Below are 24,539 nucleotides of genomic sequence, written 5' to 3'. Positions count from 1 at the left end.
AATCCGAACATACCTAGGTATTCTAAATAGCTGTCAAAAATCACTTTGTAGCTTAAAATTTGTAGTTTTTTACTAATTTTTGACTCTAAAACAATAATTTTTTGTTAAAAATGTATGTTCGAGTGTATACTTCTCTATTGTGCTGGAATAACGAAGAATGGGCAAATCATTATCGGTATGATCCGGGCGCATAACTTTATCCAATCTTGATCATGCAAGACCGGCTTGATGCAAGATATGAAAAAACTTTAAAATTTTTGAAAGTGGGCAAGGTTTGTGGAACTTCTGAAGTGTAAATATATGCTTTTTATATAAGTTTTTGATATCGGTGGAAACCTAATGACTTAAAGATTGACATTTTAGTGAAATGAATAATTTTGTGACGTCATTTACCTTAAAAACTAATAATATTTTAAAATGGTGATTTTCCATCAAGAAAAATAAAAACTTTGAATTAATGTAAAATTTGAACAGTTACAGACATCACAATAAAATTTGGAAGTAATATAGACCTAAATATTCGTAAGTCAATGGCATCACTAATGTTGCCATTCTTTGTTTTTAAACACCGAAATTCCTAAAACGGCGAAAATTTGTTCCAAAAACTAAGTTTTTTTTAGAAAATAGCCCACTTTGACGTTATTTACAGCATGATAGTAAAAACGTTCTGTATGTATATAAACAACATATGGGGCTATACAAATGTGATGAGCTTTTGAGGGTCGGTGTTTTGCGTTTTTAGAATTTTTTACTCAAACCTAATTTTTTTTTTCAAAATTGCCCAAGTTTGGATAGGGCTGGGGGGTACAATGTCCGCTTAAGTTAGTCAAATGTTACCTTATATGTTTTTGCATTAAGTTCTCTTTCCAGATCATAAAAAAATTTATATAGTCCCGAAGAAAATTAGTTTTTTATAAAAGAAAAAATATGGGGACTTTTTTGGGAAAAAACTTAAAAAACACACGCATACAAAGTTGAAATATATAAAAAGATGCTTCAACTTTGGATGCGTGTAACTTTTTATAGGGACGAAATAATTGTTATCAGATTTGTTTTATTTTCTTTAGAATTTTATCGCAAATATACGTCATATATAAAAAAACAAATTTCGACCTTTCGTAGCCCCATCAAATTTAAAATACGAAAAAAAGATCGGGCAAAATTTAAAAAATATTAAACCCAAATATCTCTTGAACTAAAAGAGATAACTACGGATAAAATCATATTTTTTGTAGACCTTCTCAAGGTCTATCTATATTTAAAATTGCAGCTCATTCGGATCATAAATGACTTTTTGGCAATTTTTTTATAAATGTGTGACATTGAAGGTCCACCCACTGATCCCCATTCCGAACACCTCAGCCGAGTAAATAATACAGCACAACATAGAAGTGTGGACTTGATAATACTATTTTTACAAAAAAATCTTTGTTTTAGCGTCAAAAAATAGGAAAAACGTAAATTGTTAAGGTACAAAGTGATCTTTATGTGCTATGTAGAGTGACTAGACACATTCAGAATGCATTGATATGTTCACAAGAGTTATTCAAATTTACCGTAGCTACAACTTTGCGAGATATTGTTATTGAAAAATTAGGAGTCCCTGGAAGTTATTCTAAAAAAAGTAAAAAAAAAAATTTTCTTCCTATATTTTTTCAACAAAAGTGCACGAAAAAGCTATTTGTTGGAAACAAATTTTAACAAAATTTATTTGGCGGACTCTTAGCTATATTATTGCCATATAAAGTTAAGCCGTAGCACGAAGTCTGAATTAGCTGTTAACCAAAACCTGATGGCACCTTTTTTAGAGGCCCCACTGATTTTCAGAAACTTTGGGGGCCCATAAAAAAAAATCGGTCACCAAAATGGGCAAACTGAGTATAGGGTTGTACTACCCTTTGGTAGTAGAGTCGAACCTATACTGTCATGATCTTGTGTTTTTCCAAAAGTCTCCATTTGTTGCATAGTGTAATTGAGCGTGAACATTTAAATTTGTCAAACAAACTTTATTTAAACTCGAATTTTCTTTTTTCTTGCTATAATAATCCCAAACAAAATATAAAAAATGGTTAATCAAACCAAAAGCCGCAATAAAAGAATTCTGTTTTATTTAAAAAAAAAATCCAAAAAAAGACAACTGCAGGAACAAACCTACACAGAACATGAAAATTTTGTAAATCCTGTCATGATACGTCAACGGATTTTGATTGAAATTGATTGGCATGTAAAATCTCAATCATGGCAATCATAAAATGCTATAATGCCAACATTAAAAAAACAACAACAATAACAAATACCAAATGATAATAAGGACTAAAGGAAAAAACAACACAAACAGAAGCCTCTCATCATAATGATGTAAAATGATGATGATGGATGTTTCAGTGTAACAAATGGCAGCCGGATTTAAATGAAGCCAAAAAAATCCACAGTTTTTGTTTTTAAATCGTAGGTATGTATTTTATACTACTGTTACTAAGGGAATTAATGTGATTTTATATTTGTTTTCTTTATTTTTTGTTGTTTGTTTGTTTTACTTACCAGGTAATTTAAACGGTAAACCGCCCATAAGAGGATCAGGACCAAAACGTTGAGGCCCAAAGGCAAACGGATGAAAACCAGGATGTCGTATTTTAGAACGTGGCTCACGCGGTCCATCCACCGTCACCTTAATGGCTTTATTATAAGTGGCAATTTGTATGGGATTTGTTGAAAGTATTATGCTTAGAGAAAAGCTTTTACCTAAAAACAAAAACAATATGAAAGGAATTAAGTTATTAATTTGTTATGCAGTCATATAAAGAAACAATTATTAAGCTTTATTAAAATTTCGGTAATTATTTATCATTTAAAATTTATATTTTTTTAATTTAATTTTATTTAAAGCAGCAAACATTAATTTTCTAACATTTGTTATTTATTTTCAAAATATGAAAATATTACGCTTATTTGCAACAACAATTTTATGAATTTATGGATTTTCAATTTCACGCTACCCATTATACATGGCCCCAATGTGGCTTTGCTCTTCTACACAAATGTATACAACAGGCACTGTGGAACAAAAAAATTCAAATTGTGTTATTTATATTACACACAAACATATACTTAATCACTATATTTAAATATATGATTACTGCAATCATGTGAATCGTAACTGTGACATATTATGGTTGGCGCAACCATATAAATTATAACAGTGACCATAAAATTGAAAAAAATAAAAAAGTAAAATGATTGCTGTGATCATGTATAACAATAGTTTTTCTCTGAGTGCAAAGTGATTGAATCAGGTTATTATATATTGGAGGTGTGAAGTAAAAAGGCGAGATTTTTGTTTTTAATATCTTATATGTCAATTTGAAGGCTACATGTCTTGATTATACCTTTGACAATGAGTGCCAAGGGTATATATGTATAAGTTTGTCATTCCATTTATAGTTTCTACATTTTTCATTTGCGACCCCACTAAGTATATACATATATTATGCGTTAAAGATAGCGAAGTCTATATAGTAGGGTATTCAATCGATTAACCTTTAATCGGTTAACCGATTAATTTTGGACGGTTAACTGTTCGAATAATTTGAAATTGCCGATTTTCAAATAACAAATAAATCGATTAATTTGTGTTGATTAACCGATTAACCGTTTCAATTCGAATACAATCTTGAAATTAAAATTATATATTTTTTGTACATCCAATAAACATGATAGAGAGTATGTATAACAACTGACATATTTAATTTAGATGTATTTGAAACTTTGTTTGTATTTACATGTATTGACGAAATTTTTTTTTAAATGAGTCTTTTATCATAACTAAACGAAACTATTAAATTCAAATAAAAATATAAAACAATCCAAAAAGGAATATTCTTTATCATGCTTTTGATTTCTCCAACATATACATTCAGCGGGAGTTTTTTTCCAAGAAAAGTTTTATTAAATCTAAATAAAAAAATCGTTTAAATTATAATTTTTTTATAAAAGATTATTTCAGAAGATTTGCTGCAACAACGTCATAATTCAACAAAAGTTGTTTCGAGAAGAACGTCTGTGAATATTTTATGACATTTTACTATTTCTTAAATAAATTTTCAACAAATCATGAGATTTCAGAAATATAAATAGTAGATTTTAATATCTTTCTAATCTGTATTTAACCCAAATTTTTACTTATCAAATTATCGAGAAAACATGAATTTTGATGTTTATAACAAAAAAAACACTTTCATACAAAAAATAATTGACTTTTTTGAAAACATCGCATATTTTGTATTACTCAGTTCATAAAACACGGATTTTGAGTTATGACGTTGTTGCAGCAAATAGGCGATATGTTTACAAAAATTATCTAAATACCTTATTTCCTGTTTTTTATGTTTTTGTACACAAAATCCGTTGTTGTATTTTCAATTTAAAATGAAAATAGAAATTATTCGGTTAATCGAATAATTTTAAATCAACCGATTATTAACCGAATAAATCTAAACCTCGATTAATTATTTGCTCGATTAACCGATTAAACCAGAAATCCGATTAATTGAATACCCTACTATATAGCCATGTCCGTCTGTTCGTCTGTATGTTGAAATCAACTTTCCGTAGCCCCCCTAACTTACAAACATGATTGATACATCGGGAATTTTCCCGGCTCGGTTGTTATTTAAAATCGAGAATATCGGCCCACAAATGGCTGAGATATAAGGAAAAAACCGGGACGACCTCGATTTGTGGCTTACTTTAGATCTATATCTGGATTATTAAGTCATTAATATAGAAAATGTGGATATCTAATGATAGATATTTCAAAGTCCATTGCAACGATGTATATAAAGCTAAATAAATTTTACCTACAATGGGTGAAAATCGGGAAAAATATTTTTTAACCCGAATTTTTTTGTCATAAATTTTTTTTCACTAATAAATTTTATAACATTTTTTTTAAAAAAATTTGGAAAGCAATTTTGAAAAAAAAAAATTTTTTAATTTTCAAAAACAATTTTGTATTTTAAAGTATAATTTAGTGAAGGGAAGTTTTTCCTCACCCGCTTTTTAGTCCAGACCTTTTCGCATCTGACTACTATTTATTTGGATCGCAACAGAACGTTCTCTCTGGGATACGCTTTACTTTGGAATATAGTGTCAGCTCTTTTGGCTTGGAATCCATATGTTGCCAGAAAGATGGGAAAGGTTTAAATTTATATTGTTTTTTTAAAAAAATATTGCTTTTTAATATTTATATTAAATATTTATTTTGCTATTAGACCCACAGTACATCGAACCCACCAATACTAAAGAATATCAAAAATATTTTCAATCTCTCTTCCTCTATTTAACCTCAAACAACCCAAAAAAAAGGAAATATTCGCATACACACACACGCAAATACTCGAACACAATCAAAAATGCACAAATAAAGTGCAAACGTATTGAAGGAAGGACTAAAGGCAAAACAGCTCTGGGACTAGTGGAAGTGGCAGTAAACTAACGCGCAGCAATTTAATATACATACAACATAAATTCCCTGAATGTTGAATTTTGCAAACAACGCGGTAATTGGCATATGGTTTGGATACCAAATACAATAGAAATATGAAAACACACCCTCATACACACACTCGGATTCATGCAAATATTCGTTTTACACTTATAAATTCATTTGAAATCTATGTTTTTCATTTCGCAACTTCAACTCATATAAAATTCAAAATTTTCATTTTCAAATAAAGATATTAAATAAAATTTCACTTAGAATATTGTGTGTGTGTGTGTGTGTGCGAAATTTCCCTTTTATATTTGTGGCTAAAATATAGTACGATATGATTTCAAATCAAAGGCAACAACAAAACCCAAAGGACAACTATTTCTGGCATTGCTAAAGGAGCTGGGGGGTATGAATTTATAGCTAAAGCTTCATTTTATTATATTGCAAAAGAGTAGTATACTTATGTTGTTTCAAATTTAACTGTTTTGGCGGGTCATGTCATGAGATACACACTGCTTTTGTATGAAGATTTGCAACGGAAATATGAAAGTGTGACTAAAGAATTTTATAACTTGTATGCATTGAAATATGCAGATGAAAATGTTGGATAATGTTTGATAATAAACCTTAAACAGGCAAAGCTAAGGCAAATGGAAGGGAAATTGAATCGTCTTTGAAGATCTTAAGAAGGGGTAACGAAAGTTTTCTCTTTTAGCAAGAGTTTTCTACTAGTATAATAAACTACAATCTTATAGAATTTCTAAAATTTAGAATTTCAAAGCCACAAAATCGAAAAAATTTAAAGTATTTTTAAACCACTACATAACTCCGAAACTACGGAGCCGATTGAAACGATATATATATGTGAAAATTTATACATGACATGTCGAAAATGTTTTCTACTACTACTCAATTGCATGTATATCAAACAAAAAACTAAAATTTTGGGAAAATTAAAATTCACTTAATTGTAAATAAATTTAAAAAGAATCAATAAATTTTTATGCTCGATATCTCAATTTGTTCCTATTATACGTGGCTTTGCAATAAAGTAATTAATCTGAAAAATTTTAGCTATTTTCGATTTTTCATGATTTTTTTAAAACAAAAAAATTTGCTGTTTCTTCTTAAAAATATATTTCTTGTTACAATTTGTTATTATAACTCCGAAACTACTCAGCCGATTGAAACACAATATATATGTGAAAAGCTGTACATACACGCAGAGAAAAAATATAGTTATTCATGGTTACTGTAACCATTTAAATATAGTAACTATATTATAGTCACAGTAACCATTTACATGATCGTGGTAACCATAATATGGTTAATTTACGATTCACATGATTGTATCTACCATATATATGGTTACAGTAAACAAGTATATGTTTGTGACAACCATATTTTTGATGATTAATTTTATCATCATATGTTGTTCTCAGATTATGATAAGCCTTAAGCCGAGAGCAACATAATATGATAAGTCCTTCATCATATGAATGGTTGTCACAAACATATATATATTTACTGTAACCATATATATGGTTGATACATGTGAATCGTAAATTAACCATATTATGGTTACTACAATCATGTAAATGGTTACTGTGACTATAATATAGTTAAAAATCTTGTAACACTATTTAAATGGTTACAGTAACCATGCCCAACTATATTTTTTCTCTGCGGTAGCACGAGGAAACTTTTTTCAAAATTCAAGCAATCGAAAGAAGAACACTGACTACTCAATTTTATGTATTTCAAACAAAAAACAAAAATTTAGAGAAAATGAGCGAATTCACTTAATTGTAAATAAATTCGAAAAGAATCAATGGATTTTTATAACCAATATCTCTTTTTCTTCCTATTACTTGAGGCTTAGCGATAAAGTAATAAACCTGAGCAATTTCCGCCGCTTTCGATTTTTCATGATTTTTTTAAAACAAAAAAATAGCTATTTTTAAAATTTGTTACTATAACTCAGAAACTGCTCAGCCGATTGAAACGCTATATATATCTGAAAATTTATACACAGCATGGGGAAATTGTTTTCAAAATTTAATCAATCAAAAGACTAACTACTCAATTTTATGTATTTCAAACAAAAAACTAAAATTTTCTGAAAATGAGTAAATTCACTTAATTGTGAATAAATTTGAAAATAATCCACCCACTTTTATGATCAATATCTTATTTTGTTCCTATTACATGTGGCTTTGCGATAAAGCACTAAATCTGAACAATATTTGCCGTTTTCGATTTTTCATGATTTTTTAAAAATAAAAAAATGTTATTTTCACGTCAAAAATATATTTTTTGCTTCAATTTGTTATTATAACTCCGAAACTGCTGAGCCGATTAAAACGCAATATATAAACGGATTAAAGGCTATGTAAATTTAATTTTGTTTAACTTTATTTCAATAATATTGAACTGACACTTTTTGAGTTATCATTAATTATATGGAGAATCATCTAACAAAATTTATAATTTTATAATTTTTATAAAATTGAAAAATTTTACCATTTTTGTACTTAGGTAGCCAAATCTATATAGTGGTTATTCAAGTCCTGTTTTGCTCTTGACACAAATTTTGAGAATATGAGAGAATTCACTTAATTGTGAATAAATTTGAAAATAATCCATAAACTTTTATGATCAATATCTCATTTTGTTCCTATTACATGTGGCTTTGCGATAAAGCAATAAATCTGAACAATATTTGTCGTCTTCGATTTTTCATGATTTTTTGAAAACAAAAAATTGCTATTTTCACGTAAAAAATATATTTTTTGCTTCAATTTGATATTATAACTTCGAAACTGTTGAGCCGATTAAAACGCAATATATAAACGGATTAAAAGTTATGTAAATAACTCAATAATATTGGTCTGACTCTTTTTGAGTTATCATTAATTATGTGGAGAATCGTCTAACAAAATTTATAATTTTACTTTAACATTTTGTTTTTAAAAAAATCTATTCATAAAATTTAAAAATTTTACCATTTTTGTACTTAGGTAGCCAAATCTATATAGTGGGTATTCAAGTCCTGTTTTGCTCTTGAACTGTGTTATGGATGTCAACCGAACTATAGCTGCAATTTCTTTAAATATACACACTTTAAAAATTAAAAGAATGCACTGGTAATTAAGTTGACGTTAATGAAGTTTTCTTTTCTGGCATTATTGATGCCTTTATTCTGCCTTTACCCTTTTCTGTGTTCTTTTCTAAAACAAATGTAGTTTGGTAAGGGTATAACGTGTTCTTTTCAAGTAATGTTGCCCTAAAACCCCGAAGATATGCTACACGTTTCACCCTCAATTTTATCAAAGGATTAGAAATGCAGCACTTTTTAAACAGCAAAATGTATAGTTTTACAGCTTTAGAAGATAGATAAGAGAAAATTGCATAAATGGTAATGGTTTTTGTTCTATTATGATCGTTAAAAATGTAAAACATTATGAGGGTATGGGTAACATTTAATAAATGGTTCAAAATATGTTGGCAACATTTTGTGACAGAAAACAAAACGCCATAAGTCTAATAGCGCCTATGATACACTAACACATCTGCAACTTGCTGTTACTATTTATATACACAGTATATTATATTCCAGTAGTTTCATGAATTATCTAACTAACACTTTTAACAGTTAATGTTGTCATACATACTTATAAACAATGTTAATAACAGCGTTTTATCAATATTGTTGATATGTAGAAGTTTCTACTGATGGAAATGTTTATAAACATGATGAATGCTGCAAGCAGTCGTTAATTTTAAATCGATAAATGTAATTTAGTAACAATATAATACTGATAAAATTGAATATTATCGATCACTAATTTCTCATTTACTTCTAAAAATTAAAAACTTAAAATCTTATTTTAAAAGCTTTAACTGTAAACAATTTGTGTATGTATTTGAATTAAAAACTAATGAGAATCCACAAAATTATGAGTTGAATTTACTATAAACAAAAATCAGTTTATCTCCCTACCACTTTCAGATTCTAATTCTAATTTATGTCATTTGTTAAATTAATTTTCATTTGCAACTTTTTTTTCTTGTATTCCATGCACAATAACAATTCTAAAGTCAAATATTAAATTAAACGAACCATGATCTTTAGGCAAACACCACATTTTGTGTAAAATTACCACCCACTCATTAACACTGAAACAGACGGAAGGACGGACAAACGGTCCCATGGATAGACAAGACGCCCAACGTAGTAGAAACTTAGCAAAAAAAGAAAACAAAAATAATAATAATGAAAGAATTTGTTTAAGAAAATCTTTATTGTTTTCTGACATTTGTTTCAGTTTCACTTACCAAGTTGTAGGCAAATTAAAAAAATAAAACTACAAAGGAGGGCACAAATGTTTTTCTCATTTTAAACAGGCTTCAACGAACCAAGAAAACCAACAAAATGTAATGAAACTTTTTTAATTATGCACGGCCAAAGCGACAACAATAAATGAACAACAGCAGCAGCAACAAATAACAAAAACAACAACAAAAACCAATGTCAACAACAAAGACTGTTTAGCAGCATAACAAATTTAAGACGTTTTATAGCATTGAAACATTTTAAATGTAAATAAACATAAAGAACATAACTAAACTAAAAGAAGGAGTTGTCAAGAAGTCTAAACACATTTTACAATTAACGTAACTGAGCAGTAGTTAACCAGGCATTACTAACAGTTTCAACTGGGTTAAGAGATTTGAAGGGGACATTGAAGTAAAACTGACGCCATTTTATTTCTGGCAGAAACATAACGTCACACAATTTAGTAGAAGCAGAATCAAAATATTTCAAAAATAAATTTCTCATTTCAGACATAAACAGAACATAGCACAGTGGTTCTTAAATTTCCGGTTAATTTGAAGATATTGAATAATTGAGGCGTATAGAAGCAACATTAGCAATCTCCTTTTCTTCGAGAACTTATTTAGTTAGTCATGAAGTCAAAAATTGCTGATTGATGCAAAGACAGCAATATATATTGTAGATAGTAGCTTTTGCTTTGCTCTCATTATAAGATTGTCATTCTAACAACCATATTTTCTAAAAATTTTATACTTTTTGCTTTCAAATTTGAATTCTTGCGAACTTGTTTTACTAATTATTGGGCGTATGACTGAAAAATGCTAGATTTTTTAAACTTTTTAGCTTTTATTTTGAAACATTTGTTAGCTATGACCTTTTCCCATCTTTCTGGCAACATATAGATTACGAGCCAAAAAAACTGCTCGTCTTTTGAAGCCAAGAATGAATCATGCCAATATTGGATTCTTTATTCTGAAGTGAAGCGTATCCCAGAGAGAGTAATGTGCGTCGATCGAAATAAATAATAGACCGATGGGGCAAGGTCTGGACAATAAAGCGGGTGAGGCAAAACTTCCCAAGCACTTCATTCTTAACACTTTTTAGCAGATATTGCAACATTTGGCTGAGCGTTGTCATGATGGAATTTTACGGTTTCATGTCTGGCCGCATATTCTGGGTGTTTTTCGGCCAATGTTCGTTTCAAACAAATCGGTTGCGTTTGGTACAGTTTCCCTGTGATGGTCTGATTTCAGATTTCAGCAGCTCATTCTAGATAGGACTCTTCTACCACCAAATTCAGAGCAGTACCTTAGCGCCATGGATATTTGGCTTTGGTGTCAATTCGGCTGGTTGTACGGTCTTCATATACGATCTCTTACGCTTCGTGCTATTGTATTTGATCCATTTTCCATTGCAAATAATGATTCGGTGCAAAAATGATTTTCTTTTATAGCGTTCAAGCATCATTTCGGACATGCAATATTGTCTTTCAAGGTCTCTCGGCTTCAATTCCAATTTCCCTGCTTTTGGATAAATCCTGCTGCTTGCAAATGTTTTGAAATTACTGCTTGCAAACTCTTGTTGAGTTTGACGACAATTTTCATGGAATAATGCCCCCAATTCTTGGTCTTCAACCTTTTTTGGCTGGCCTGTGCGATCTTTGTCTTCCGTGTCAACATCATCTGAACCGCACAACCATCTCGCGCACATTGAAACTGTTGGAACACATTCACAATAAGGTTTAAGTTAAGGTTTAAGGTTTAAATTAAAAAAGTAAAGCAAAACTTTGCGCAACAAAAAATAATTGTTTGAGAATAAATAACAGACATGTACCCTTCAAAATGACACATAAGATATTAAAATAAACGTTCAAATAATAATCAATCTATTGTAGATCCCTCATATTTAAGGCATACACCCAACTGTTTCCTGGGCTACATCTTTAACAGCTTCCTGGGCAATATGGAATAAATTCGTTGACGGTAACTCGCCAAATATCTTAGCAAAGTTGCAGATGCTCTGGCGTATTAGGCCAATGAATATAGTCCGGTTGTTTCTTTTAAAATACTCTTTTAGTACCTACGCTCCCACTCAAAAAATTATTGCAATTTTTTGTACTGAAGAACGATTGTGAGTTTCAAAATCCAACTATGAAAAAAATAAGCTCAATGCAAAATTATGCAGGCGATTGAAAATCATAATCCCTCAAATGGAGAATAAAAAAACATAAAAAAATAAAAAAATTAAGAAATTTGGATAGTTTCGCGAAGAGAACACAATATCTCATAACGGCTGCTTATAAAAACTAAAAAATGTAATCTATCTATTACTAAAAATATTATCTTTCCCGACAAATATATTGGCACTTCCCAAGTACTATATTCGAAACTTGCCTTGACTTGCCAAACTCATAAAGTTATTTTCCATCCAACAACTCCAATTACCTTTAACTTTCTAAACGCAACCCCAACAGTTGTTAACGTGACCCTTAAAACTTCAACTTTGTAAAAGAGTGTTACAGGAGTTCAAAAGGGATATGAAAACCTACAAAAGAACGTGCAAAAATATTTTCCATAGGTATGGTTCGCCACATTTGTAACGTTTTGGAGATGAAACCAAACTGCAGAAAAAAACCAAACACTAAATGAAGCACACGAAACAGAAGCAACAGTAATATTAGTGGCACATACATATTACATGCCGTTGTTGCTGTTGACTGGTGTGTTGTTTCACCTCATTTGTAGCATAAAGCACGCGACATTATTTTTTGTTTGTTATCAACTTTTTGCCATTTAATAAACAGTGCGTGCTTTTGGAAAGCAACAGTGTGTTTTTAGACTTAATAATGGCTTTTGATACTTTCTAACAATAAAGAAAAAAAAAACAAAAAAGAAACATAAACTGCCTAAGGGCAACATTTTGAAAATAAGCGGAATAAACGGATATTAGATATTTTGTTTACAATTTACAAATAAGGGTATAAATACAATACAAAACAATTTTTTCTTTTATTTAATTTTAAAGTTATTAAAATTGTATGTGTAAGTAAAAGATACTTTATGTTGATACTTTTTATGCTCTTTATTTAGTAAAAGCAGTAAAATAAGAATTAAACTTTCATAACCAAAATATATAAAAGGGTTGATATTTTTTTCTGCAGCATTTTGTAGACAAATAATTCATAAAATGTCGCTGAAAATGCCAAAACGTTTACAAAACGCCAAGAACAAAAGAAGTGCAAACAAACAAGGAATGTAAATAAATGCGAAATTTATGACACAAACAACAATTAAAATAAAAGCAGTACTATGTATTTAAATGTTTAAATATTTTGGCAAATGTAACAAATCCAACCGTATTCTTTTAATAGTTCTTTTAAAATTTATTCCAAGCTAAATTTCGATTTAAAACCTGGAATTATAGCCCATCCTAGTATTAAGATGTAAATAAACTGAAAATTTTATCATATAGACCGATACTCAATTATAATGATTCTATAATGTCCTATCATATTAGGAGTCCACCTCAACCATAATATAATTATGTAAATACATTAAAGCTGATATGATAAAATTACTGTTAAGCCTAAACATATTACGATTCCAGCTCTAACACATTGGTGTATGACTTAAAAATGCGGAATTTTTTCAAATTTTTAGTTTTTATTTTCAAAGATTTGTACAATATAAATTTATGCAAAGTATTGGCCATTGTTAGCTATCCTTTTCCCTTCTTTCTGATAGCATATGGATAACGAATCAAGCCAATATCGGATACTCTGATCCACAGTGAAGCGTATCCCAGAGAGAGCGTTCTGCATCGATCGAAACCAATAGTGGTCGGACTTCATTTTAAATACTTTTTAACAGGTATTGCATAATGTGGCCAAGCGTTTTCATGATGAAGTATTAAAGTTTCATGTTTGGCAGCATAGTTTGCACCTTTTTCAACAGATGCTCTCTTCAAACATCAGTTGCGTTTGGTACAGGTTCCATGTAATGGTCTGGCCAGATTTCAGCAGCTCATAATATATAGGTCCCAAAGCATTACCTCAGCGAAATAAATATTTGGTTTTGATGTCGATTTGGCTGTTTGGCCTGGCTTCACGTATTATCTCTTACTGGATCAATTTTTTATCACAAGTAATGATTCGATGCAAAACTAATTTTCTTTTATAGCGTTCAAACATTATGGGTGATGGCAATCCTTCAAGCCTGTCTCTCATGGTCCTACAATAGTTGGACCGATTTCAATGTCTATCATCCTTTTTGCTCCAAACCCTGGAGAGAATTATCGACACTCATATTAGAATATCACTTGAACAGGGATTATTATCTACCTCTCAACATGTCTGTACCAAGGGAAAATCAGTTGAGTCGGCACTTCACTCACTAGTGGGGTATATCGAGAGATCTATCAAATTCGGCAATTACACTCTCGTGGCCTTTCTGAATATAGAAGGAGCCTTCAATAATGCAAAATCTGCAACCATAATATCAGCCCTAGGTTCCCCAGGACTTGATCAATCCATAGTTAGGTTCATTTTGTACCTTCCGAATTCTAGGATCATTCGTTATATAATTGAAACGACTACGTTATCTACATGAGCCTAAAGAGGCAATCCCCAGGGATCTCCACTTCTTTGAAACTTGGCCATTATCTGTCTGCTTAGGAAATTAGACAACCAAAATTACAAGACAATCGCCTACGCAGATGATGTAGCGGTGACAATTTCAGGGATTCATCTGGACACGTTATCGCAAAGACTAAATAATTCATACTACGAACTTGCCCAAACAAGGTGGGGTTATAAATCCACCAGTGCCATTACTAGGATGATATGACCTTCGTTGGACTGTAAACGCCCGTCGTATCTACTTCGCTTACAACGAATACGACTTAGCAATATGGTGGTGATGATCACCGGACATTGCACTTTTAGCGCCCATGCTGCAAGACTTGGGCTGCCTCACCATGACTTCTGCAGAAGTTGTCAGAATGATGAGTCATCTGGGAAGGAACTAAGGTGCATAGACGACTTTATTAGGGAAAGCAGGTGCCTGATAAGACCGAACCAGATATGACCCAGCAACTGTCCCATGATGGTCTAAGTTAGTTGAATTCCTTGAATTATTCTCTCCTCTTACTCCTCCAATTTCTACCTATATTTTTTCACTTCACTCTTTCTCAATCTATAGATTTGCCTCTTCTTTTACTTTTATTTCCCTTTTCTTTTTTGTTTCTATTTTCTCCACAAAGAGAATGAACAATGGACCCAAGTGAGCTGTACGCGACGAAGGTTTTGGACGACTGCCTGATTACCTAATCTAACATTATTTCGGACATGCAAAATTGTCTTTCAAGGTATTTCTGATTCAATTCGTATGGTACCCAATTTTCATGCTTTTGGATGAATCCTGTTGCTTGCAAACGTTTTGAAATTGCTGATTGAGTAGCTCCCAATGATTTTGCAAGCACTTGTTGAGTTTGACAACAATTTTCATGGAGTAATGCCTCCAATTCTTGGTCTTCAAACTTTTTTGGCTGGCCTGAGCGATCTTTGTCTTCTGTGTCAAAATCACCACTTCTGAACTGCACAAACCAAAAAACCAGGACAACCTCGATTTTTCACCTATTTTTGATCTATGTATATCTGGATTAGTGAGTCATTAATATAGGCAATATGGATATCTAATGTTAGATATTTCAAAGACATTTAAAACGACGTATAGTAATTCGGACCTACAAAATCGGGAAAATATTTTTCAACCCGAATTTTTTTTCCACCAATAAAAAATTTTGTATTATAAATCTTGTTTTGCTAATAAATTTAAAAAAAAAATAAAAAATTTGAAAAATAAAAAAAAGTGAATACAAAAAAAATTTATTTTTTTTAACAAATTTTGAAATGAAAATTTAATTTTTTTTTAATTTTATTTACCTAAAAATATTTCAAATTTTTATTTTAAAGTTTAATTTGGTGAAGGGTATATAAGATTCGTCACAGTTGAATATAGCTTACTCTTACTTGTTATGTACCAGATTTGAATTTGGGATAATTATTCGAAAACAATTTCTTTCTATTAAAACCGGACACAAAACTGAGATTAAATCAAAAATAAATTAGGTACTACAACCTCTTCTAAAATTAACTTAGCTAGGATATTTTTTTAAATTTTAGCATATTTTTATTTACATGAATTCAAATGTTTAAACCTATTTCGGGAATTTTCAAACAAACAAAATCATTTCAATCTGGATTATACCCTCAGTTGTTTAAACTAATTAAAAAACTTTTTTTTAAAACTCAACAAAAAAGATTTTCTTTTAAAATGTGTCAACTCTTGTTAAATATTTTTAAATTTCTTCAAATCCATATTAAGAACTTTTTTCAAAGAGTTTTGTTGTTGGCAAAAGCAGGTAATTAATAAGAATTAAAAACAAAAGTTAAACACATCTAAACAAATAAAATCACACACACGCTCACACAATGACAAACTCTTATATGTATTTAGGTATATAAATTAATTTATATGTATTTACTTTAAGGCTTATCAAGGATATTAATCTTTATGCTTGTAGACTTTTTGATCCTTTATAGGAGTTATGTATAAATATGTGTAGATAAACAATATTTGTATACACATAAAGCTTAAGGCAGACATATGTAGACCTAAGAATATCTATAAACTTCTTGTTATATTTGAAATATACTCTTTTGATAAAACAAATATAAACAAAGACACACAAACAATATAGCCAAGCAATAACTTGACCAAATGTCAACAGTCATCAACATTTTATATAATAATTCCTCTACTAACACAACTACTTTCAACAACAGACAAGACAACAAGAAAGGTCAATCTTCTTACTTTTTTTCTATGTATTTTTGCTCCTTACAACAAAACTTATATTTAAATGAAAATGTATGACTAGAAGACATGATAAAAGAGATTTTAACACATTAATAAACAAAAATCTAGCAGCTTATGAGTAAATACTCGTATAAATTTCAAGTCCTTGGGCTTAAATGTAGACGTAGGATATAATGGATTTAAAAAGCTACTTTATAATGATGCCTCATTTAAGTATTTATTTACGTTTGAGCATTTATGTGCGAGTATTATGAAAAATTAAGGTTTAAAATTTCAATTTACTTTTATTGTCTAAAAGTGTGTAAATAATACGCAGGGTCTGGAGGAAAGTTGTGTAAAGAAAGTAAATTTTATTTAATAAATATAAGAACAAAATAAAGTATTTAATTAACACCTTAGGCTAAGAGTGTTTGTTGTTTTAAATAAAAGTTGTTAAAAATTTAATTAAAATTTAAAAAAGTCAAAAGTTAAGGGGGAAATAAATAAAGAGACAATAGAGAAAAAGAGAAATTTAAAAAAATCTATTAAATCAAAAATAAACAATATTAAATCACTCTGTTAACATTTAGTGTTAGCGATCGCCAGAGCCTTATGCCTTTTTTGAAGTTATCTTTAAATTTCGTTTGACTTCACTTTAAATCAAAAATAATCAATATAAAATCAGCAAAAGCTCCTTCAAAAACTCAAGTTTAATATGAAATACTTTAAAAATTTAATAAAAAAAACTAGAAATTTCATAATGTTTGTCTTTATTGCTCAAAGAAAAACGCTATAAATTCTGTACACCACCAACAGTCAAAAAATGAAACCAATAACAAATTTTATGTTGGCAGTTTTTTTGTTGTTGCTTTGTTTTATAAAAAAAAAAATCCACGCTAACAAGCACAACAAACAGGAAATAAAAAGTTAAAGAAACAAAACACAGACATACTTAAAGCAACAGAAAAATAAAAAAAACCCAACCAAAAGAGACAAAAACCAAACAGCAGATATAAAACATGTCCTTAGGCGTTAAAAATTAACAAATAACCAACAACAACAGCAAGAAAAAAGCGAAAGAACAAAAAATATATAAAGAAACGGAAGTCATAATACACTTACACACACGCCCAGCCAGCCACACACACAAACACTCATATGTAAGAGAGAAAAAATCAACGGGAAAATAGCAAACACAAAGAGACAGAGAAAAAATGGTGGGCTAAATACGCAAATAAACAACAAAGACTATAAAGACTTGGTAGTATTATTACTACAACAACAACAACATAAAGAGTAATACGAAATGTAGGAAAGCAAGTGAAGAATAATACAGAAGCGGAAATCTACTCATAATGAAATAACAAACAAGGGTAATGATTATAATAACAACAAGAATAAGAACAACAACAAACCAATTTAACGAAATGACTATAAATACAAACATAAGAAAACGAGCTATTGTAACTAAATAAGAACAACATTGAAAACATGTTAAAGCAAAAGATATTGGAGGAGTATAAAAAGAGATCTAAAAGAATTTATTCAATTAAACATTTTATAATTCGACTGAAATCAAAAGTTTTTCTTAAGATAAGACTAATTTAGAAACAACAAAATGAACGGTTTTCATATTCTGTCCCATCCGTTTGCAAAATTGGTGTCAAACAACCATCAGGGGAATGAGCAAGTTGGAGTCCTATACATATTCGGATGTGCCAAATATAACAAATTCTATTCCAAAATAATGTGGCGATGTTTACATATTGACTCAAGATTTTAATTAAATAGAAAAAACTGATTTTTCCAAACTACCAAAATAATCGAAAAAACGGTTATCTCTAAACTATCGTTACGGTAATGAATATACAAATTTTTATTTTCTATATTTGAGTTTATTACAATGCGCTGAAATTCAAATGTAATATATGCAGCATTTTGGATAAAAAATTATTTTATTTTTCAAAATTTCAAAAAGCTTGTCCAACGCATAGAGAATAGACATAGAGCGGAAACTCTCCTGTCAAAGACCTAACTCAGTTGTCAAAAACCTAAGTGGTGAAAATGTATTAGTAGAAAAAACTATGTGAAAACAAAAACAACACTCGTATGTGTGATTATTTTGAGTAATTTTTTAGTTTCAGTTTTTTTTCTAGTTTCCGCTCTATGTTCTCTATGGTCCAACGTTTCTCCAATTTGTTTATCCATTCCAAAAAATAAGATTTGTCGAGGTAATGTAAATAGGTATTTTTTTTGAGATGATTTAATCGTCGGAGTCAAATCTCTTTCCGCCGAGATATTTATTCAGGTTTGGAAACAAGAAATAGTCACTCGGACTTAAATCCGGAGAATAGGGCGGAAGAGGTAGCATTTCGTAACATAATTCATGGATTTTTGCCATGAAAGATGCTCCAGCCATTTAGCGGCTTTCTCATATCCAAGTGATTATACAAAATTGAAACCACTGAGCCATGGAGATGCCTTCCACTATCTCTCGCACTTTCAATCTTCGATTGGTCATCACCATATCTTAAGCTAAAATACCGTTTCTGAAATAGCTAAAGCAAACTAACGATACCATTGTTTTTCTATAATTTGTTATTTTTTTTATTAAATCATAAAATACACAGGATAGGGTAATATATACAATAGCATATCGTCCAAATTTCCTATACAGCTTTGCTGGCACATACACAATCTTTTGACGGAATTTTGCTGAAATGTGGCTGAATTTCGTGGATACAGTTATGAATTTCCTTATTCAAGGTAAGCTTGTTGGCAAAGACCTTTGACATCAACTAATCCCATACAAAGAAATACATTTGTTTTAAATCACACGATCTAGAGGTCCAATAATTATCCGCATAACATGAGAATACACGACTAGGAAATGTCCCATGTAGTACTGGAGATAGTTTTTCGTCAATCGATAATATTCACAATTAACAAAGATTAAAGGTGAGAATGATTTCGTATCAGAAAATCAGCAGCCACTTGTTGTTGTCCAATAATCCATTAAACTCTCTTCGCTGTGAATTGTCATTAGGCTTCAGTTCGTGTGTCAAATGAACTTTGTAATTAGGAAGAAGCAGATCTTCAGTGAGCAATTCTTGTCCACAAAGTTGAATTAAATCGCAACAAATTATTGATTTTGAGTAAATCAAAGAAACCTTCCAGCAACTTGAAAATTTAAAAAATAAGTTTTTATTTTTCAAATTTTATTGTTTTAAGTTTTTCCAATTTTTTTTTTTAAATTTATTAGTGAAAAAAAATAAATGACAAAAAAAATTTGTTTGGTAAAAAAAAAATTGGGTTAAAAAGTATTTTTCCGGATTTTGACCCATTGTAGGTCCAAATTACTATAGCCTTATAAACATCGTTTCAATGGACTTTTAAATATATATCATTAGATAGCCATATCTAATAGCTATATCGACATCGCAATCTATAACGATCCAGAATATATATATACTTTGCAGGGTCGCAAATGAAAAATGTAGAAATTACAAACGGAATGACAAACTTAACTTTGCCACTCATGGTGAAGGGTATAAAAATAATATAAAATTTGCACTTGACTTGTTTGCTGAAAAAAACCACCTTCACTATTGTAAATTTCATACGAAATATTCTAATTTTATTAAGAACTTCAAAAGTAAAATGACAAATGAACTTTTTAAAGAGTTTAACATCATATTCATATCTACAAATTTGTTCTGTCATGCTTGCGTTGTAGCCCATTGAAAAATATTCGCACTTCATATCCAACCAAGTAGGGTTTTAGAGCTTGTAAATCTTTTATTTTTTTCACATTTGTATGTCTCAATAAACATTTATGAAAAAAATAGATTAGGGCCTGGTATTACATATTTAGTATAAAATAAATCACTTGACTTCTTTCTGCACTAAACACGAATTTCTCGGCTTTGCTTCACTATAATAGGGGACAGTATTAAATTTGTTTTGCATTAAACGATGCATTTACCTTTACAAAACAGTAATCGCCCAATAACTCAATTTGAGATTTTTTTGTTACTTGACCGGTTTTCGAAATAAAAGATTGAAATAAACGAGTTTATTCCAAGACTAGACATTCACCAACACTATCATGCACTGCTTCGATGTTGACATTTGTTTGACTTGAATCTCCCTGAATTTTTCAATTATTTTCTTCATAGTTGAAGAAGTTAAAAAATTAATATTCCGACCTCTTTTGTATGAAATTTTCGAACTGTGATTTCATTACTATTTTTCAATGAAAACGCGTTAATCGCTCCATTTTTATTAACCTAAACGTCAGGCTTCCTCTTTGGGTAGATATAATGTAAAACTTATCGAAAACTCAACTCAGAAAGTTATTTCATGAACTCCGTGGATATTCCTGTACCTCATCTTTCATTCCAAATATTTATAAAATTATTGTTGAGCTCCTAGAAATTCTTTTACTGTATCTTTTTATTCGAAAACTTCTCACAAGTTATAGAAATGAGATAATGTTGTGTAAATTAAATTAGCCAATTACCTTCATTCCCGGGTAGCTACACAGGAAAAACTATATTTCAATTCAAACATTTATCACATATTGAACTGGTTTCAATTATTTCATAATTGAATCAAGTATTTATGTGCTCAAAAACTAAATTTTCTGATATTTTCTATTGAATTTTGAGTTTTGAATTTGATAATTTTGATATTTGAATATACAATTTTCGTTATTGGTTGAACTTTAAATACAAAAAATATTGAACAGAAAATTTTGTTTTTGAGCACATGAATACTTGATTCAATTATGAAATAATTGAAACCAGTTCAATATGTGACAAATATTTGAATTGAAACGGTTTAAAAAATAGTTTTTTCGGTGTATGAGAGCCGGTTAGATATCATGCCAGAAACCGAACATGATTTAATACCTTTAAAACCATGCCTCATCGGCCTAAATGTAAGTACTTTAAAGACATTATTTTTTTAGTTACTAAAAACCTTAAGTATATTTTTATATTTTTCCTTCTTGCCCTATTGTCTTTAACTTTGATTTAAGCGTGAACAATAAATGTCAACTTAATCTTAAATTGAAAATAGCAACCAAAAAAAGAAAACAAAATTGTCATCTTTAAAGTTGTTGTTTTTGTAGCCGCTTACTTACCCCAAAACTGTCCTGTACTGTTTGTATTACATTTCAGTGTGAATTTTTTTTGTAATTTAAAAGAACCTTTAAAATTTATGGTATTTTAAGCATCAGATTACAACAATTTTTATGTTTTTAGTTATTTTCTTCTATTGTTTTTTTGGGCTTCTAGGAATAGAAAGCCAATAAACATTACAAATTTATTGGTTTTCTTTATCAAGTTTTGTCTATTTTGTTATTTAAGACTTTTGTTTTTTTGGTCAAAGAAAAATAAGTTAAATCAACAAACAACTGATTATAAAATTAATTTAAGATGAAATCAATAATAGGAATTGTTGTTAATATTAGGGTCGCTATAATTTTAACAAACAGTCAGTATATATAACATCAGCGATTTTAAAGGCTTTTTAAACCACTACACAATTTTGATGTATTGTTGTTCCAGTAGTACAAATATGGTATAATTCCATGAAGAGGTAAAATTATAAATTTTTAAGCCAAAGTATACATTTTTTTAGACGTTTCTACACATATTTAATGATAACTCAAAAAGGGTTAGTTATTAAAATAATCTTAGTTGAGATTTAATAGATCTGAACAATTTCTGCCATTTTCGATTTTTCATGATTTTTTCAAAACAAAAAAATTTGTTATTTTCACGCAAAAAATATATTTTATGCTTCAATTTGTTATTATTGCTCCGAAAGAAGAACTACTAAATTTTATGTACATATATCAAACATAAAAACTAAAATTTTGTGAAAATGAGCGAATTCACTTAATTGTGAATAAATTCGAAAAGAAACAACAGATTTTTATGATCGATATCTCATTGTGTTCCTATTACATGTGGCTTTGCGACAAACTAATAAATCTAAACTTTTTTTGCTGTTTTCGATTTTTCATGATTTTTTTAAAACAAAAAAATTTGCTATTCTTACGTAATAAATATATTTTTTGCTTCAATTTGTCATTATAACTCCGAAACTACTGAGCGGATTGAAACGCAATATATATGAGAAAATTTGTACACAGCATGGAGAAAATGTTTTCAAAATTCAATCAATCGAAAGTAGAACATTAACTACTCAATTTTATGTATATAAAAAAATAAAAAATTTTGAGAAAATGAGCGAATTCTCTTAATTGTGAATAAATTCACAAATAATTAATCGATTTTTATGACCGATATTTCAGTTTGTTCCTATTATATGTGGCTTTGTGCTAAACTAATAAATCTGAAAAATTTTTGCCGTTTTCGATTTTTCATGATTTTTTTAAAACAAAAAAAAATTTACATTTCCACCTTAAAAATATATTTTTTGCTTCAATTTATTATTATAACTCCGAAACTACTGAGCCGATTGAAACTTAATATACATGTGAAAATTTGTACATAGCATGAGGAAAACGTTTTGATAATTCAATCAATCGAAAGAGGAACATTAACTAGTCAATTTTATGCAAATCAAACAAAAAACTAAAATTTTGTGAAAGTGAGCAAATTCATTTAATTGTGAATAAATTCGAAAAAAGTCAATAGATTTTTATGATCGATATCTCATTTTATTCCTAATACATGTGGCTTTATGACAAACTAAAAAATCTGAACAACTTTTGCTGTTTTCGATTTTCATGATTTTTTTAAAACAAAGAAATTTTAAATTTTCACATAAAAAATATATTTTTGCTTCAATTTGTTATTATAACTCCGAAACTACTGAGCCGCATGAAAGTCATTGAATATGTGAAAATTTGTCCACAGCACGGGGAAAAATGTTTTCATAATTCAATCAATCGAAAGAAGAACATTAACTACTCAATTTTATGTATATCAAACAAAAAACTAAAATTTTTTGAAAAGGAACGGATTCACTTAATTATGAATAAATTAGAAAAAAATCAATGGATTTTTATGATCGATATCTTTGTTTATTGCTATTATATGTGGCTTTACGATGAACTAAAAACTCTGATAATTTTTTGCTGTTTTCGATTTTTCATGAGTTTTTTAAAACAAAAAAATATGCTATTCTTAAGTAAAAAATATATTTTTTACTTCAATTTGTCATTATAAAGAAAAATTTAGATTTATATGTAAATCTAAATTTTTCTATGTTTATTTTAGTAATATCGGACTAACCGTTTTTGAGATATCATTAATTATGCGGAGAAACTTTTAAAAAAATTCATAATTTTACTTAAACATTTTTGAGGGGACCATAACATTTCTCGGCATGTAATCTAGACCAAAACTGACACCGATCGGTGTTTAATTTTTTAAAACCGAAATCGCGGTTTTGAGTTTTACGGTAGTTTGAATAGATTAAACTATGATAGGTACCAAGTCTCTATCAAGTTCTGATAACTTTTTTGATTATAATCAATTATAATCAAAAACATAACATTGGCAAAACAGTAATGTTTAAAGCTTTCTTTATCTAGTTTAGTTCTGTCTCCAGCAGCAACAAAAGTTTCAAAATATAAATAAATTTGTCTTAATTTCTTACAAGAAGTTGGATGACAAACTAATGAGGGAAGGAGTTAAAGGTGTTTATCACTTTGCTGCTATTAATTAAGCTTAACGAGGTTACAACACCGCCATCACCATCACATTATAATACTCTGCTAAAATATTCTATTAATTCTACAGACAAACACAGATATAAACACACACACACACTCTTAGCTGAAATGGTATTGGTGTGCTACTAAATAAACAAC

The 24,539-nt window shown here is 29.4% G+C and overlaps 1 protein-coding gene across 1 annotated transcript in view; it reads right to left on the bottom strand.

Annotated features, from left to right (window-relative positions):
• RunxB (Runt related B) overlaps positions 1 to 24,539 on the bottom strand; it is an 86,835-nt gene that overhangs the window by 42,885 nt on the left and 19,411 nt on the right. Inside the window, exon 3 of the mRNA XM_065507529.1 lies at positions 2,542 to 2,742. Coding sequence (XP_065363601.1) covers positions 2,542 to 2,742 — 201 coding nt within the window. The remainder of the gene's footprint in view (positions 1 to 2,541; positions 2,743 to 24,539) is intronic.

The sequence above is a fragment of the Calliphora vicina genome, chromosome 4 (genome assembly GCF_958450345.1).
Source record: "Calliphora vicina chromosome 4, idCalVici1.1, whole genome shotgun sequence".
NCBI classification, from domain to species: Eukaryota; Metazoa; Arthropoda; class Insecta; order Diptera; family Calliphoridae; genus Calliphora; species Calliphora vicina.
Note: the sequence above shows the minus strand (reverse complement) of the source record. Positions and strands in the feature narration are given on the sequence as shown.